Below are 17813 nucleotides of genomic sequence, written 5' to 3'. Positions count from 1 at the left end.
TTTAGTTTTCTGAATGCAGTAATTCCTGAAAGGTTTTTCTAGATGTCATGCAAAGAGGAAAAAAACGCATCTCTTGGTATTTCAGAGGTTGATTCATCTTTGAATTTCTGTGTCACGCTTGTCACGCAACTGATATAATATGATAGAGAAGATATATAAACTGGAACTCAAACCTGGCTAGAATGTGGTAGAGCATAGTTAACGTGATCATCGAAACAACTAATAAAATCATAAATAAACAAGGTTAGAGTGTTATGTTAGATTTTTTTGCAAATTGTAGTGATTTATGCCAGTTAACGGTGGCGACAAGTAGGCGCACCATGGATATTTCATAGTCGCTATCAAGAAAACTTTGCCGGACTTCGAGTTCGTCTCAAGATAGAACAACACAAATATACATTGAAATTTTTACAGTAACTTAATAACCATCTTTTGGTCTTTTAAAAGCTTGAAGCTCAGTAGATTTTGTCATATCGGTCATTGTTAAAAAATTGTCTTTTTTTTTATGCTACTTTTCGACATAGGAAAAGAATGTCGGACAAAAATATTCACCAAAAAATAAATATCTCTTTGCCAGCTTCAGGGGATTAAGTTTAGATGCTAAAACAAAGGATTATGTTCACAGAAATACCGTAGGTCTAGTACATTCGTCACATGAGGTCACACAACTCGGGTAATATTCACGGTGAAAATTTGCATATTTGAGCGGTCGAACGAAAAAAATTATTTCTCAAAAACTAAATTAAATTTTTACAAAAACACTACACCAAAATTATTAGAACATATTGGGCTACAAAAATGACAGTAGGAGTGAAAACAAATTTGGGTGACTTGCCGCTGTTTGTTTGATGCTGGTGCCATTAGCTCTTAAAATATTCAATTTCAGATCAGTATTTGGACAAAGAACTTACACATTTTTCGACTTTAACTACTTAGACAAAACTCTTCATTTCGCTTTTTTTTTGTGCTTCTGGCGGTACAAAATTTGCTGACAGCTGCAAATAGTCTCTAGATCTAGTTCAATCCTTCGCTTTAAAGCAGATCACTCGGCGGCAGAGTTTTAAGTTTACAGATCCAGACTTGTTCTTCCTCTCTTTTTAAGGAACTGTGTCTGATGAATCTTTTCTGTCCATTACCTCGTTGACTGATAAACCCAGTGGAGGGTAAATATTTTGCCCCTTTTATAACGAGCTTACGTCGCTAGCAGTAAAGAAATGGGTTTAGGGATGAATTGAGGAGTGTCAGTCTAGGCTAGAGGGTGTAACAGATATGATACAATGCACTATTTTCAATCACCTTGTCAGCTAGGGGGCTAAGGTTGCCACAAGAAAAGAATCACAAAGCACATCAGCGACTTACGTATTTTCAGCGTTTGCAGCTGTTGCGTGGAACAGCTTTCATTGTTACGCGCGTGAATCTCTACGTTGACTTAATTTGCGCGTGTGAATTTGTCGTTCGTGACGCCTTGTTACCTCTTATGTCTTGAAATATGATGCGATTTTTCTCGCGAGGCTGAATCCAATGTGAACGAAAGTAATTGGAGAAAAAAAAAAGGTGATTTATACCTTCAATGCTCTGTATATAACATTAAAGATTAGCCACTGACAGCTCAGACTGTGGCGACGATTGCTAAAAGCTAAGTTTTTTTCTTTTTTTTTTTTATGCAGTTGTGTAGTTGAGGGGAATAGACAGTTGCAAAGAACTAAGGCAATCAGGCTGAGCGTTGTCAGCGACAATCCTGCTCAAATTATCTGTGTATATAGATAACGAGAGAACTGCAGTAGTAAACCAGGTTGATTGTTGCCAGCAATGTAAACCACAAAGACTAGTTGAACAACTAAACCGACCAAAATGTCGATAAGAGCCAACGGGAAAATGAATATATTGAAGACAATTCGGAGAGCAGAGAATTTAGGGATAACTACCAGTACGAGGTTATTCCCCAGTATTGCTAAGACTAGCAGCGCTAGCACGGGATTGACAATGCAGATGGCAAGAAGATAATCATGTAGTGTTGGTAAAAGCTTGAAGCTGGACAGCTCTTGAGAGAGAGTTGAATCCAGACAAGGTGTTTTTGTTTCATCGGTGGGGTTTATTTGATTTCGTGATGTATGCCACTATTGGAGCTATTTTGGTATCTACGCTGATATTGAAAACGTCAGCTAGACGTTATGGCGGAGTGGAGCTGTCATATCGTTTAACAATATGTTTTATGCTCACAGAAAGCCTAAAAAAGTTTTACAGTGACAACATTTTTATATCCATGTCTGTTGATGGAAAATATAAATTGGCTGATACAACTACGATAAAGAAAACTCTAAAGTCAGACTTCATTCGAGATTTTGACCGAAGGAAAAGAAAAGATACCTAGAGACATGCACGTACAATGAAATTTCACAACTCTTGTTGTTAACGAATTTATGTCCGGTTCCTTTCGAAGTCAAAGGTAAATGCAAATGTAGTTCCTGTTAGTTTACCTTTCATAGAATATTCGTTTTTTTATTCATTTTTTTGCAAGTTCATACACACAACGTGTAGATCGCTTCAGGCTTTTTCAGGTTACTCTCAACACACAAAGTAAGCAAACTAAGTTCTGGGTGATTTCTATCCTTATTTAAACTCCAACCACTTGTTCTTGAGGGACAGTCGTGCTCCTACTTACAACTCAAAAGCAGTGAACAGGATTTTCGTCTAAGCGTTAATGATCGATGAATTTAAAGTTTTCTTTAATACTGAGCCCTGTAGTGCAACTCGCTTTATTCCTTTTGTTTCAGGTTTTTAAGATTGAAATTACATCATTTAGAGCTTAAAAAAGCACTCAAAAGCACAGAGCCTTCCCCTTTTATTTTATCAGCAACAAACGGCCGTATGCAGCGAATATGGATGATGTTTTGTCACGAAAGGTTCCTTTTTTCTTTGAAATTCGGGACATAGTGAGCTATAAAAGTATTATTTACTGAGAAGAAAAAATAAAGGCAGCTGAGTGTTAGATGAACAAAAGCACAGGCTGGAAAGATAGGTAGATTTTTGGTTTTGAGATTTGCTTTTGTGCAAGAAACTTCTCAGTGATAACTGATATTTCAAGAAGTTTTTTCGGTCAATGGCTTGGTATTAAATACGCTATGCAACTCACCAGAACAAATTACTAAAACACTCAGATAATTGCTCTCGTATCTCTATCTACATCTCTGTTTGAACTGTCAGACTTTCCAAGGGAGCACCATGTGCGGAGCACCATCTAAGTAACTTCTGCTATAGTTTACCATTTTTTCACGCGAATTGATCCGCTCTCTTGACTGTTGCCTGTTTTTGCTGCCTGTTTTAGATTCCACGCTGTTTAATTCATGAGTCGATTCCCTCACCTCAAAAATTTAATCCATGAGTTTACTCAAAATTAGTGGAGTTATCTTTAATGATTGACGTTAGATTTTGAAACCTTGTTTTACAATCTCAGGGGTTGCAAGACGCGTACAACTCTTTTAATGTATTCTCCTGCTTAAGCGAATTACTTTCCCTCATGCTTCTCGTCTTTCTCTTGAGTCTTAACTCGTGTTCGTCTTCTAGCGTACCTTCCCAACAACTTCACCACAGAGAAACATTATGTTGTTTTCATTGAAAAGTTGAACTCTTCCCTTCTAGGTTTGATTCTATAATAGATTGAAGAATAGAGTGAAAGCAGAATGTCTAAATTAACGTAGAAGGATAATCAGGGTTTATCAAGAGATTTAATTTGATAATGTAAACTGGCCACCGTAAAGAGTTTTCAAAGCTGATGTTTTAAACGTTTGTCCTTACTCAGAGAGATAGGCTGACGATTGAAATGTCAGCTGAAGAAACTCTTCACAAAGGCTGATTTTCAGTTTTGACTCAGTTTATAGAACCAATGTATCGCCGGGGATATCTTTAGGCCTGGTTGGTAGCTAACGAATTTTAAAACCTTAAAAGAGCTGATTTTGGAGCCAATAGAATGAGTGCCTACAAGAGAGTTCGGCTTCAATTTCATTGAAAATGTGTAGGCGCATCATTATGCGGAACAAACCGGAACAAATCTAGGAAGGGAGAAAAGGCTACAATAACGTCTGGGCAATCAGATAGGAATCAAAAGCACTGAAACCCGTGAGCTGACAGGGCTGCGTTAATTGATTGTTACCTTGAAAAATGGAGGAATGGACGGAAATTTTTCAGATCTAACCCACACTTTGGTTTCTAGAAGACAAAAAATAATAATAATAGCAAAAATCAGGCAAGGTCAGTCAAAATGAGAGACACCGCCAAGAGCAATATATAAGATCGATAAATAATCAATGATAATAGATTGCCTGAATACTTTAATGCTATTTATTTTTTCTTTTTGTTTGTTGTTGTTGTCTGTTTTTTTTTTCTTTTTGGCATTCGAAGCTACCTGTTCGAGATCGTCAAGAATGCAATTCGGAGAGATAATAGACATTTTTTGATTTTTCAAACACGTCTCGATGTGTCTCAGCTCGCACCTTCTTTGGTTAAAAATTATTTGGAAAAAGAAGCTATTTAAATTTACTCTAATCTCGACAGATATGCATGACTACGATCACAGAGATATAGGAGAAAAGGAACCTATGTAATATAAACAATTATTAACGCGAAAATGTGAGATTGGTATGATAGACTTTTTGATTGAATTGATTATTGGGTTTTTCACAGTTGATGGAAAACGCTTCCTTGAGTTTGGTCTGGAATTTTTTAAAGGGCAGGATCTATTATTTCGATACAGTCCGTTGAGCGGAATACTCGGTAAGCTTTCGAAATGTTTGAAAATGTAAGATGACTTATGTGTGCAAAAATTTTTTTTTAACCCTTTTACCCGTTTTTGTCTTTGTTTTGTTTTTGTTTTGTTTTGTTTTGCTTTGTTTTGTTTTTTTTGGTTTGTTTTGTTTCGTTTCGTTTCGTTTCGTTTCGTTTCGTTTTGTTTTGTTTTGTTTTGTTTTGTTTTGTTTTTGCTTTGTTTTTGTTTTTGTTTTTTTTTTAACTCCTTTTGGAGACTTACCACCAGCAGGTAAGCTGCACAGATCTGGGGAAGAAATGCAAACACCGTCGTCCCTGTCCCTGACGATAACTTTGCCGTCTGAGACCAACTCGTATTGCGCTATCGCTTCAAGAACATCTACCACTATTAGAAGCAAGTATCAGTAAGAAAGAGACAAGAAGAACCTTGTGTAATAAAGGAAGTCATACAATATGGGCTATATCAGTTGTGCATCCCCTACCCCCTCCCCACCTCCGAAAAGCTTCTCCTCTGATTAACCCCCGTCTGGAAGCCTTGGAATTTCATAAGCCTCTCCTCCTTCCCAGTTTTTACAATATAGTTTTTGATTAAAAAAAAAAGACAAGAAACATAATAACACCTGCATGTTCAATTGACATCAACTTAACTGGTGTAAATGTTACACTAAAATTGACAAGAACACCAGTGGGAATGAAAGGCCAATGAGAAATTTTAAACGTTGGAGGCTTATCATACTTTCCTAAAAAAGAATGCAACAATAGACCTGAGTTTCAATGCTATTTTGACGCTTTGGGAATTTAACTTTGCACATAAACATATAATCCTTAATGGTTTCTAGAAAAAGAAAAAAAAAACACAGTTTGCAGATCAGTCACTAGTTAGTCAATGGCTGATGTGATTCTTATTTCTCCATACTTTTGGGCCTGGGGTGGAAGGTTTTTAGGCGGGATCACACGGGAGGGGACGGGGGATCAGTCGTCGCTAAAGGCGTATAAAGGGGGGACTGTAGAGAATTGCTAATGAGAAGAGATGATAAGAATACTACAGAGCCTTAAGGGGGATCAGGTACACACTACCCAACCTCCCAACAAGCAATAAATAATGACTTATCTTTCAGTTCCCATCTTTCTAACGTTAACATTTCCTGGCCCACGAAAAGCTTTGAAACAGTAATGTATAGAACATTACGATGGCCAGGTTCTTTACATTTTGTCGAGAAAAAGTTTTGACTTTTCAAAAAATGGTCTTATCCGCAGCTGGTTTTATTAAAATAGGCGGGGGGTGATGGAAAGGGAAACGGAAATTATTTTGAATCGAGAATAAAAGATTAAGAATGGAGAATGAATTATAAAACCAGGGAATCGGAAATCGGGAATAATGAATACAAACAGAAAAATTGAAATTGGAAAGATCCTTAAAGGCCTTAAAAGTAGTCGATTAATCAAGAGAGGAGAATTTTCCTTGTAACGCTCAGTTTTTCTTTATTCATTTATCACCTCATGAATTGCATGAATTTCACATCTAAAATCTCATCCACGCTTGGCCAAATGTACCTGTCTTCACTTTCAAGGTAGTTGTAAGTAAGAAAAGTAATCATTATTTTTCTCCTATGAACAATTATCATTTTTTTTTATTTCCCACTCGATTTCTAGTAACATTTTGTAATAATTGCTGAGCAGCTTTTGTAGGCGGAATATCTTTGAAAGAGGATTGAAAATAAATCAAAAGAGAGACACTCACCACAAAATGATGCATTTATAATTTCAATTCCCGAGGGATATCCCGTTGTTTCACTGATGAAAAAAATCAGCAAGCTCAAAGCAATAGTTCGTCGTAGGTGACTGATCGAAATCATCATCGCCTTTCTCAACCAATAGCTGGCAGTAAAACGATTAATTAGTAGTTTAGATTTTAAATATGTATGCGAGTAGAAACTTGAGAATTAAACGTGGACTTTTTGATGACTGTTTGTTACCCTCTCTGAAACACTGCTCCCAAAGGAGCAAATCAAAGTGCTCTGTGAAGAAACTGAATTGACACATGATTTTTTGGATTATGGTTAATGTTATCTGGTTTAGGGAATTTTGTGGTTGATTGTCATATCTAGAGTGCGAGCAGTAGTTCAGTGTTCGCTAATGTAGCAGAGAAACAAAGTAACGTTGGGATAAGAAGGCATTACAATTGAAATGATCATGCTATTACATTTGACAAGGGTGGATGATGTCATGTGTTTTAAACGTATATCATTTTTGTTTCTGGTTCAAAAGAAAAGGTTGGAAGTAAATGTGGGTGAAAAGTGAAATTTACTGTCTATCATTGTAAATATTAGAAAATCAAGGCAATACTGTCTTAATGGAAACATTAACTATTCCCTCTTTATCAAATGAGACAAACGGGAACGAGTTTTTAGTGATATAACTAAGCCAAGACTGCCACCGTCATTTTGGATCTCCGCCTAGGTAGATTTTAGTCACGTGCTAGGCAACGTATAATCAATAACAAGATAGAATTTCATTTCAGGCCTATTTATCAATTTTGTAGTGTATAACTTTCGCATTATAGTACGTGGTATGTAATTTGAATCTCCAAATTGTTTTGAGACTTAAAAGAAAATTGTTCTTTAAAAATTCACTGAAAATCGGTAGCTAAAATTGTTTGTTTAGGTGTTATTTGATTTTCGTGTTAACTTGTAATTTCGTCAGTCGCCGGCATCTTTTGTCGCTTCACGCAGGAAAAACACACGGTACGAAACGTAATGATCGATTTTGTCCTCAATCTCACGTCATAACAGAAAAAGCTTTCGAACATCAGTAAACTCTGAGCGCTTCGCAGTAAGTGATATTTTCAATGAATCTTCGGATTGTTTTTAAGTTCAAGGATTGTAAATTACAATTTTATGAAAAACGAAGGTTGTTCTGTTAATTCAGTGTGAATCCTTGCATGCCTACCAGTCGCTGGCGCCGCTTGTTGAAACTAAAACGAAGAAAAAAAAACTCTTTTAAGATTATCATTGGCTTCATTTTAACCCCACCACTATTCTTAGCAACAAAGGTCGCCATTTCGTTTGTTTATTGCACGCCAAAAACTGTCTCTATTACTGCTATCTTTTCTTAATTGTAAATGTGATAATACGAAAATTAGACTGCATAGAGAAGCTTAAGTACTGAGATGGAAGCGAGGTATGTCACAAAATTGTAACGAGCAGTATTACAATTTCATTTTCTGACATTATCTGTAACTTACCAAGAGAGACTGATACGCCTCCACACTTGCATACAAATTGTCCCAGACGTTTTAGGAATGGAATTCTTTCTTTAGAAGTTGAAATTTTTCGCTTAAAAGTTCACTTGTGTTTGTTTACTTTGCTTCTAGTCTTCCTTCTCGCTTATCGTGATAAAGATGTGTGTCGTTCAAGTACCATTTTTCAACTCTCGAAACCAGACTATTTTTAATCATTCCGACAAAAAACCTGACCGGACGCAAAAGCAATGACGGGTGACGAAGGCTTAAACAGGAATTACATTTTCACCAATTAGTGCTGTGAGCAATGCTGAAATAGAGCTTACGTTTCTTGTCTATAAAAATTACTCCCCATAACATGTTCAGTGTTGTTAAAAATTTAACTCAAAATGTGTCTAAGTATTCTCGAGTTGAGAGTACTTGAAACCGAACCAAATCATTGACGAAGTGAAAATAACTAATTGTAAATAAGTTCATGGAAATGCTTTCAACCCAAGGATTTTCCTGGCGAGAAAGTTATTGAGACGCAATAAAAGCATCTATATAACTTGAGTTGCCTTCTGTTTCGAAACCTCACTCATGCTAATATGTCGATGAAATCATCACTAATGAAAGGCAGAGGGCGTAACCATTGTAATTTGGCCATATACATTACTGTTATTATATATTAAAGTTCACACGGCAACCAGGTGGACAATCAGACATAGTTTGAAGCTACACTGGTTTGCAGATTTAATGAATGTAACCGAAGAAGTTACAATTCATAGACCCAACGTTTCGACACTCCTGTCTAGTGCCTTCATCAGGGGTGATCTAAACGCTGCAACAAGAGGTCCTTTTATATGATCACTAATTAGCGGCCTTTTTTCTGACGAGGTGTAAATAGGCGTCAGGAAGCAGACCGCCATCGTCACGATTTAAAGGAGCGTGGGCGGAGTTAATGTGCCAAGCCTCCAAACAAAGGCGCTGGTGGTAACGCCGATTAGTAGTGATAATTTTAGAATTATCCCACCCAATTGTATGGTTGGTTAGGCAAGTATGCTCCGATAAAGCTGAATTTTCCTTTTTGCAAAGAAAAACCGCTTTTTGGTGCTCTTTTAACCGTGTACCAAACTGGCGTTTGGTCTGTCCGATGTATTCGTTATCACAGTCATTGCAAGGAATAGAATAAATGGCGTCGGTTCGTTGTTCTTTCGTGACAGGATCCTTAGGTTTGGCGAAAATATGCCCCAAAGTCTGAAAAGGTTTTTGAGCAACTTTAACGTTGTGGCTATTCAAAATTCTCTTGATGGGTTCAGTAACACCCTGTATGTAAGGAATAACAGCAAAACCAGTCGCTGGTTCCCTTTCATCAAGAGCGTTACTATTTGTAACTGGTTTTTGGCAGTTACGAAGAAAAGTTTTTGTATAGCCATTTGCCTTTAGGACATTGGAAACATATTTCCTCTCCTCAGCCTTCGAATCGAGTGATGATGGTAGACAATCAGCCCTCCTAAGTAAAGTTTTGGCTACAGACTTTTTATGGCAAATAGGATGGTGAGAATCGAAAGCGAGGTATTTGTCGGTGTGGGTGGGTTTACGATAGACACTTGTCTCTAAATTACCCTGAACCTCTCTAGACACATTTAAATCAAGAAAGGGCAAATGTCTATCCTTTTCACGTTCAAGGGTGAATTGGATCGACGGCTCTACTGAATTCAAATGCGACAAGAGGCGCTCCGCTTCATTTCCGGATACCGCAGAAATAACATCATCGACATATCGTTTCCAGAAAAAGGGTTTAACCGGTGAAGTGGCTAAGGCCCTTTGTTCCACGTCTTCCATTACCATGTTAGCAATGACAGCAGAAACAGGCGAACCCATAGCTGTACCAAAAACTTGTTGATAGTATGTGCCGTTATATGTAAATTGCGTGGTTTTGAGGCAAAAAGACAGCAGATGAATAATATCCTCCACAGGCAAAGAAGTTCTTTGTCCTAGGGAAGCATCTTCTCTGAGTCTTTCCTCCGCAACCTTAACGGCAAGATCAACTGGGATTTTAGTGAAGAGCGAAACAACGTCGAAAGATACTAATTCTTCACAAGCGTCAAGAGTTTTATCTCTTATGAAATCCGTAAATTCGCAGGAATTTTTGACAGTGTAATCAGTATTCCCAACAACAGGCGACAAAATTCTCGCAAGATAACCAGAAATCGATTCTCACCATCCTATTTGCCATAAAAAGTCTGTAGCCAAAACTTTACTTAGGAGGGCTGATTGTCTACCATCATCACTCGATTCGAAGGCTGAGGAGAGGAAATATGTTTCCAATGTCCTAAAGGCAAATGGCTATACAAAAACTTTTCTTCGTAACTGCCAAAAACCAGTTACAAATAGTAACGCTCTTGATGAAAGGGAACCAGCGACTGGTTTTGCTGTTATTCCTTACATACAGGGTGTTACTGAACCCATCAAGAGAATTTTGAATAGCCACAACGTTAAAGTTGCTCAAAAACCTTTTCAGACTTTGGGGCATATTTTCGCCAAACCTAAGGATCCTGTCACGAAAGAACAACGAACCGACGCCATTTATTCTATTCCTTGCAATGACTGTGATAACGAATACATCGGACAGACCAAACGCCAGTTTGGTACACGGTTAAAAGAGCACCAAAAAGCGGTTTTTCTTTGCAAAAAGGAAAATTCAGCTTTATCGGAGCATACTTGCCTAACCAACCATACAATTGGGTGGGATAATTCTAAAATTATCACTACTAATCGGCGTTACCACCAGCGCCTTTGTTTGGAGGCTTGGCACATTAACTCCGCCCACGCTCCTTTAAATCGTGACGATGGCGGTCTGCTTCCTGACGCCTATTTACACCTCGTCAGAAAAAAGGCCGCTAATTAGTGATCATATAAAAGGACCTCTTGTTGCAGCGTTTAGATCACCCCTGATGAAGGCACTAGACAGGAGTGTCGAAACGTTGGGTCTATGAATTGTAACTTCTTCGGTTACATTCATTAAATCTGCAAACCAGTGTAGCTTCAAACTATGTCTGATTACTGTTATTTTTCGACTTGCAAATGAGGGTTATATTTTGAGCCTTCCGGTTCATTGGAAGCTATGAACTTTTGTGATAAGGATTGCAGTTTTTAAGTAATTAACCTCAATGACCCACTACATTGAACATTCTTGTCTGTTCTTGTGTATGGCTGATGCGTGTGCCTTTGTCAGCAGTTCACTCAGATAGTGAAAATATGTTCAACCGATATCTGAAAGGCACGGACTGAAGCATCGCCCGTCAAAAACCAAAAAAATTAACAACTAGAGAGCAAGACATTTACGATCAACCGTTTTAATTTCTTCAAGCCAATATTAGCCCTCAAATCACTAATTCTCTAAATTGAATTCTATTGTATCCATGATCCGCTTTCGATACCTTTGTTGAAAGATAATTAATTCAGGAATTACGAGAGGACAAAAGAACGGTTCCTTTGAAAAGGATTATAAGAGGAAGGAAATTGTAAGACTTCACAAATATTCATCGAAGAGGTCAGTAGCTAGCTGTGAGGGATATTTAGGTGAGTCTTAGGTGAGAAGGGCAAGAATTACTCACGGCGCAGCAAATATTTCGAGACCAAATGCTTTTTCAGAGAATTGTAAATTTCCACTTGTGAGCGAAAAACAAACCATTCAGCATGCTTCTACGTTGTATACTAGAATTCACAGTAAGAAAATTGCGTAGATTTGTGTAAAAAAAATTAGTAATTTTGAAATTGTGCGATTTTAAAATCAAAATCTCTCATTGAACGATGCTGTTTTTTCGTGACGGCACTTTCAAACGCGACAAAACCGTCGTCTAAACCAGCGAGAGCCGATAACGATATATAGAGTCCCTAGCGTCGCAAAGCCTCAGTTGAAGTCAGTCATAATTCGCATCGCCAATTATGACTAATTTCGTCGCTTGAAAGAGCTACATGCACGGAAAAATAATCTTAAAAGTCACCAAACCTCGCGGCTAAACTCGATTGCAACCTCCAGGTGAAGCTAGAGAAACTGCATACGTCGTGATGTTATGGATGCACGGCCATGTGGTACATGAGGACTTTTACATTAGTAGCTCCTTAGGGCCTGTTTACATGGAGGCGAGGGACAAATAGTTATGCTAATCTTGGTTTGACGTAGTTTCGGCGTGTATTTCCGTTGCAATGGCAGATAAATAGAGTCACTATCATGTAACAGAAGATTTGGTAACGTTTGAATGTAGAAAGTTTGGCGGTTGTGTGGATCGTAAATATAAGCAAGAAATCGAAAAGATAACTTTCTATTGATTGTCGAACCAGCGCTCCGCAAAAATTTTCTTTAACGCAGTGGGTTTCTGCAACAATCACCAAAGCCTCTGAATTCCTACCTTTCGGGTTTTCTTTCCGTATCTTGGTAGTTCTTTCGCTTCAAGGAAACTTTGAATGTCAATGTCTGTAAGCGATACGGATTTTTCAGTGTTTTAACAGCCATAATCCGAGGAAATTTCGACAAACAACCATGGATTGAGAATGTTAAAAGCTTTGTCGTTCATTCATCAACCTGACCGAGTGGTGCGAAAGGCGAGTGAAGTGTCCGCAGCTGATTAGCGATATCAAATACGCGTGAAAAGACATAGTATTTTTTCAGACACGTGTTTTATTTCAGCTCTTCTCAGGGCTGGAAATCGTTGTATGTGACTGTAGTCTATATGAGAGCATATTTTATTTATTAGTTATTTTGAGATCGAAATATTATCTGTTCATTTCATTTCTATCAGACTGCTAAGGCCACGGTAATGACGTCTATTGGTCTGATACAAGTCATCTTGGTCTTATGTTTTGTAAAACCATGCGCGAGTGACGTTTGCAGCAAAAAAATCTGTCAGTGTACCAACTTTGGTATGACCCGGGTAAAAGTGAAATGTCAAGTTCATGGATACATTCCGACTGGAATCCCAAGCAATACAGTGGAACTGTAAGTGATAAAGAAAACTCACTCCTCTTTCTTCAAGGCCTGTTATCGTGTGCTTTTTACACCTCTTGATCTCTTCCGCCCATTTCTTTTATTGCAAAGTTTGTTCTCCTTCTCGGCGTTGAATCATGGTCCGTCATCTTCAAGTATTTCGAGTAAGACGAATGATGCTATTCTTTAGTATAGTTTAATGCGGATAATACGAGTTGCACGTACTTGCTGCTGTAATTAACCTACTGTCTTTAGAATTCAAATTTCTTGTCATTGTCATACTTATTAATTGTAGACTACGAGCAGTTCATCCTTTTTGGCGAGGTCCGTAGGGCAAGTCAAACCCTGACCCTTACCGACCTAACCCAAAGAAAAAAATGGCCGTGCTGTGTTCTGAGAGCGTGTTAATGAGCCTCACTCTTAGAGTCCCGCTCGGAATGCAAAACATAATATAATTTCTTTTTGCGCTGTCTTTTCTATACTCGCGCAACGGAGTACGCCGAAAGCAAAGACTGCTTGTAGTCTATATTAATAATCAAATCTGTTATCCCAGAGATCTTTCAAGTTGTTCCTTGAGCTCGATTACAGAAGACGTCTTCAGGAACCTGACTGTTTTAAAGAAATTGTAAGTAGTAAATGAAAAAGAAAAAAACTGCGAATTCTCAGAAAATGTCAAAAGCATGTATTTCATATTAGATCGAGAAAGAAGTAAGCAATTTAACCATTATATTGTAATTCTGTCTGTGTGTATCTAAGGGAAGCTTGATGGCAGGGCAGACGTATCGTCCGTATCATGTCTGGCATCAGGAGCCCATGACGAGAAATGGGCTCCTGATGGCATATTTAAAGGAAAAATTAATCATGGTGGTGAAAAAAGTTTGAAAAAGGTTTTGGGATGTCTTTGATTCAGCTATCTGATTTCAAGTTATTTATAAATACTCTTGAATGCATGGTTCAATATTTTATTCACTATCTATGACCTGATAGATTTCGACCATTTTATAAGTAATTGATCATTAGGATACTAACAGCGTCTTCCTAATGATAAATAAAACAGGAAAGCGCAAGTAATCATGTATAAGAGGAACATTTCGCTTTTAGAAAAAATTGTATGCCTAATCTGGGAAGCATTAATAAATTTCTTTTTTCATGAATTCTTTCCATTTTTCCAGGGACTTGTCAAATAATTTACTGCGACACATTCCTCGAAACACTTTCCGGAATATGAAGAAACTGGAATTAATGTAAGGGAATTCTTAAATTCCTAATGATTTAAATCAAACAATAAGTTTGCATCGTGTTGTAAAAATTGTTTCGAGTAGAAAAGTATTTCCAATCAATATTTTCCATTTCCATCGTTATTAGCTGGTCGTGAAAATTATCGTCCCTGTAGAGTTTACCATAACTCTTTCAAATTAACTAATCAAAATTAACTGTTATTATCATTATTCTTTAGAAATATAATGATGTAAATTGTTTCCAGGGAATCAGTCCGCCTCTATTTGACGACATTTGCTTTCATTTTCTTCCCAGAAATATTTACAAGAACTCAATTTCAGGAAGTTTTTACCTTCCAGAAGGCGTTTCTTCTTTGTGAGTTTTGGTTGGTGAAATACGTTTATGAAAGCCGTTTGTCACAGAATCAAAGTACATCTAGATTGATTGGCAAAATGTTGCTTAAAGCTTATATTCTTCAAACTCTCTAAAAAATGAAATGATGATGAATTGGTTATATTCAGTTTTATAAAATCCGTGGATAGATATTTGGATGCCTGTAACAAACGAAGCCAGAAACAAGGCTGCGTGAATTGTTTTAGCCAACTGCTGAACACTTATAAGTTGATGTTAAATCTTGCACTTTTGTAGGAAAATCAGTGACAACTTACTATCAATTGTTGATGCGAAGGTCATTCTTAAAGGATTAACGCAGCTTCAGAAACTGTAAGTGCCATGTTTTAAGATGATTTAAAAATCACACAAACATAATTGAATGCTTTGAGAATATAATCATTGTAGATATTAAGTTATAATTCCTCCTCATTCGATCAAAGTCATTTGAATTGCCTTGCAATATCGTCCACCATAGCTTATTAAAAAAGAAAAATTTAAACGTCATATCACCTTAAATGCATTCACCAGATAGTTGCTACTTACTTCAAACGGTTCATTTTTACAGAGATCTTGATGGAAATCCACTTGGACCATCCTTGCCATCAGATATTTTCCTTGGGTTTGAGAATATGACATATCTGTAAGTTCAGTGGCTCCATAAATTAGTAACTAATAAGAAGTATTATACTGAACGTTAGTTTCATGATGTAGTCACTATCGAAATGGATCCTAACGTTTCATCCGAACACGTTTAGTTTTACTCAGTCGACGATGTCGATTGTTTAAGCGTTTGGTCATGAAACATTATACTCTGCTGTGATTCGTTGTGGTGCGTTATGATGCAGCCATTCTGATCGATGTCTACTCTGCTCCTGGAATTTCTGCAGAGTCTTCTCTGAATTGCCCCTTAAACTCTGTGCGCGTAAAAATAGTAATCGCAGTCAATGAACTTTTTTCCTTATCAAATCGAGCGGTTTTCGCTGCCGGACGAGTAGGTGCTCGTGGAACGTCGGAAGTCTGCAAATCGAGTGCCAATCACAGCTGTTGAAAAAAAGTATTCGTAGAAACGTTGGCCAGATCGTGAGGCAAACGATAACGAATCATTAATCCTGTTTTTCTAACACGATTAATTACCTCATAACCACCCATTGTTACGATATATAAGAGAAAAATCGTTTTCACTGATTAATCTACGAATTGTCAAGGGATAAACTACAGCCATCACTTTTGATTTTGGCCTGACAGAAACTCGTATTAAAAAAAAATGTATAGGAATGTTCCTCTTTTTTTGTCTCATTATGGTTACTCCCTTCGTATACTTCCCAAGAAGACAAGGACCGTTCCTTTATTAAAAAAAAAACCTGAGTTTCTGAAAAATTTCTCAAAGTCAGCAAAAACGGAGAACCCTTGCAACATTCTTTTAAAGTTCATTTAAAGTATTTGAATATCAGTCTTACTTAATTTTCTCTACAACGCTGTCTTTTTTCATACAACTTTTGTAGTTCCATGGCTAGTTGCAACTTGGCAAACATCGACAATGGAACTTTTCGAGCAATGCGATACCTACAATTTCTGTAAGTAGTGTTTCAACGTTTTTTTTCCTTTTTTATGTCATTTGAGCATAAGACTTGGCATTATTGGAGAGGTAAACAATTTCCCTTTCCGCAAGTAAAAGTGAACACAAAACTTTACCAAACGTGCATAATTTCAACAAGGTAAAGAGGTCTGGTGCTAGGTTTTGTAATGCGAACACTTCATGAGCACTCGTCACACACATCCTTGACCTCGAACCATGGCAGGCAGATTCATTTGTGATGAAATCAACCTGGAAAAAGCGGCACCGGATTACTGTTTTAAATTTGTCCGTTTTCAGTGATCTTTCCTCCAATAAGCTGACTCGTATACACAAGGGCACAGTGGAGGGACTCACGGATCGTCTCAATAACTTGTAAGTACATTGGATGTGCATTATCATTTTTTGCCTACTACAGGGTAATGCGAGTTTAAAATGAATATCTTCACAGACCCCACTTATTCTGTGGACAAATAAATCCTTCATTGTGCTTAGGATCCAAACTACAGGCGGCACCTCTTACAGTTCGCGTACTTTTTTTAGTGAAATATTGGACCCGCCGTGATAATGAGATCTATCAAATATGTAAAAGAAAATTAAATTCAACCTCCTCCCTCCCCCCCCCCCCCCCCCTCCCTTTCTTAGGTAGGTATTGCTGTTGTTGTAGTTGGGCTGAATAAGTTCAATTCTATTTATTCTGGTTAATAGGTACCTTCAAAAAAACGCGCTAGAGACAATAGGTGATGGCACTTTGAATCAATTTAAAAATCTCCAAAGATGGTGGGTATTTTTAGACATACTTGCATAAAACTGGTAAAATGGCAAAGAATTCGGTAAGGAGCAAAGTTGAAATGGTGCCAATAACTACTTTCCTAATGCAAGGTTAAGAAAATGTTTTGTATGACAAGAGAATTTGAAACATTCTACCAAATTAGGTCAATTCCTTTTTTTAGACATGATTTTTCTCGGAAAGGAACTCTAAACCCCACAAATTTTTTGAGGGTCGTTTTTTATGTCATCAAGAACACTTAAATGGTTTCTTTTGTATCATTTTTTTTTTCTTTCACGCATGCCCTAAGCGATCGGCGCGATTCTCAGCTAAGACTGTACTCAAGTCGCATAATCGCGTATCATTTGTTGAAACATCGATACTCCTTACCTTTGAAAAAATTCATTCAGAAAAAATCTTAAGATTAAAATTCTTGATGAGCGAAAAGAATGCGAAAGTAATATAGAAAAGTATCCATGTCAAAAAAAGAATTGGATAGAAAACGAAAGAAAAAACCGTTGATCATTGTTACGGTATAATCCAACCGATAGAAAAACACTACAATCCTACAAACTCAGCTACTTTATTAAACAACTAGTGATATTCTTAACAAGGAGCGACTCCTGAAGGCAGTACGGTACTTATGTTCGATAAAATTGCTTAAGCCCACTACAGCCAAGCTCATTCGTGAAATTAGCAATCTTCTACTGTAGCTCTCTCTCTCGCGTTATAGCTTTCTAAACTGTCGGTCACTCCTGACGGCAACAATTTCTTTTATTACATAAGCGAGTCCTTTTATATATATTCACAAAGTGTTCTGGAACATTCCAGAAGCTCAAAAAATAACTATTTTAGTAGCATTACGTAATAACTGCGTGACTTAACGAAA

At 37.3% G+C, this 17813-nt stretch overlaps 1 protein-coding gene and 2 pseudogenes across 1 annotated transcript; 2 read left to right on the top strand and 1 right to left on the bottom strand.

The window, feature by feature from the left end:
* Nucleotides 1-1200: 1200 nt before the first annotated feature.
* LOC136280149 (beta-2 adrenergic receptor-like) lies at nt 1201-3238 on the bottom strand (annotated as a pseudogene).
* A 9671-nt stretch (nt 3239-12909) lies between these two features.
* Nucleotides 12910-14219, top strand: LOC136280148 (leucine-rich repeat-containing protein 3C-like). The gene is made up of 3 exons (XM_066164849.1): nt 12910-12983; nt 13525-13596; nt 14144-14219. Exons 1-3 carry the CDS (start codon nt 12910-12912, stop codon nt 14217-14219), a joined length of 222 nt encoding a protein of 73 aa, XP_066020946.1.
* A 1869-nt stretch (nt 14220-16088) lies between these two features.
* Nucleotides 16089-17813, top strand: part of LOC131794442 (uncharacterized) — a 37979-nt pseudogene continuing 36254 nt past the window's right edge.

The sequence above is a fragment of the Pocillopora verrucosa genome, chromosome 4 (genome assembly GCF_036669915.1).
Source record: "Pocillopora verrucosa isolate sample1 chromosome 4, ASM3666991v2, whole genome shotgun sequence".
Classification (NCBI taxonomy): domain Eukaryota; kingdom Metazoa; phylum Cnidaria; class Anthozoa; order Scleractinia; family Pocilloporidae; genus Pocillopora; species Pocillopora verrucosa.
This window is presented reverse-complemented; position numbering and strand designations above follow the sequence as displayed.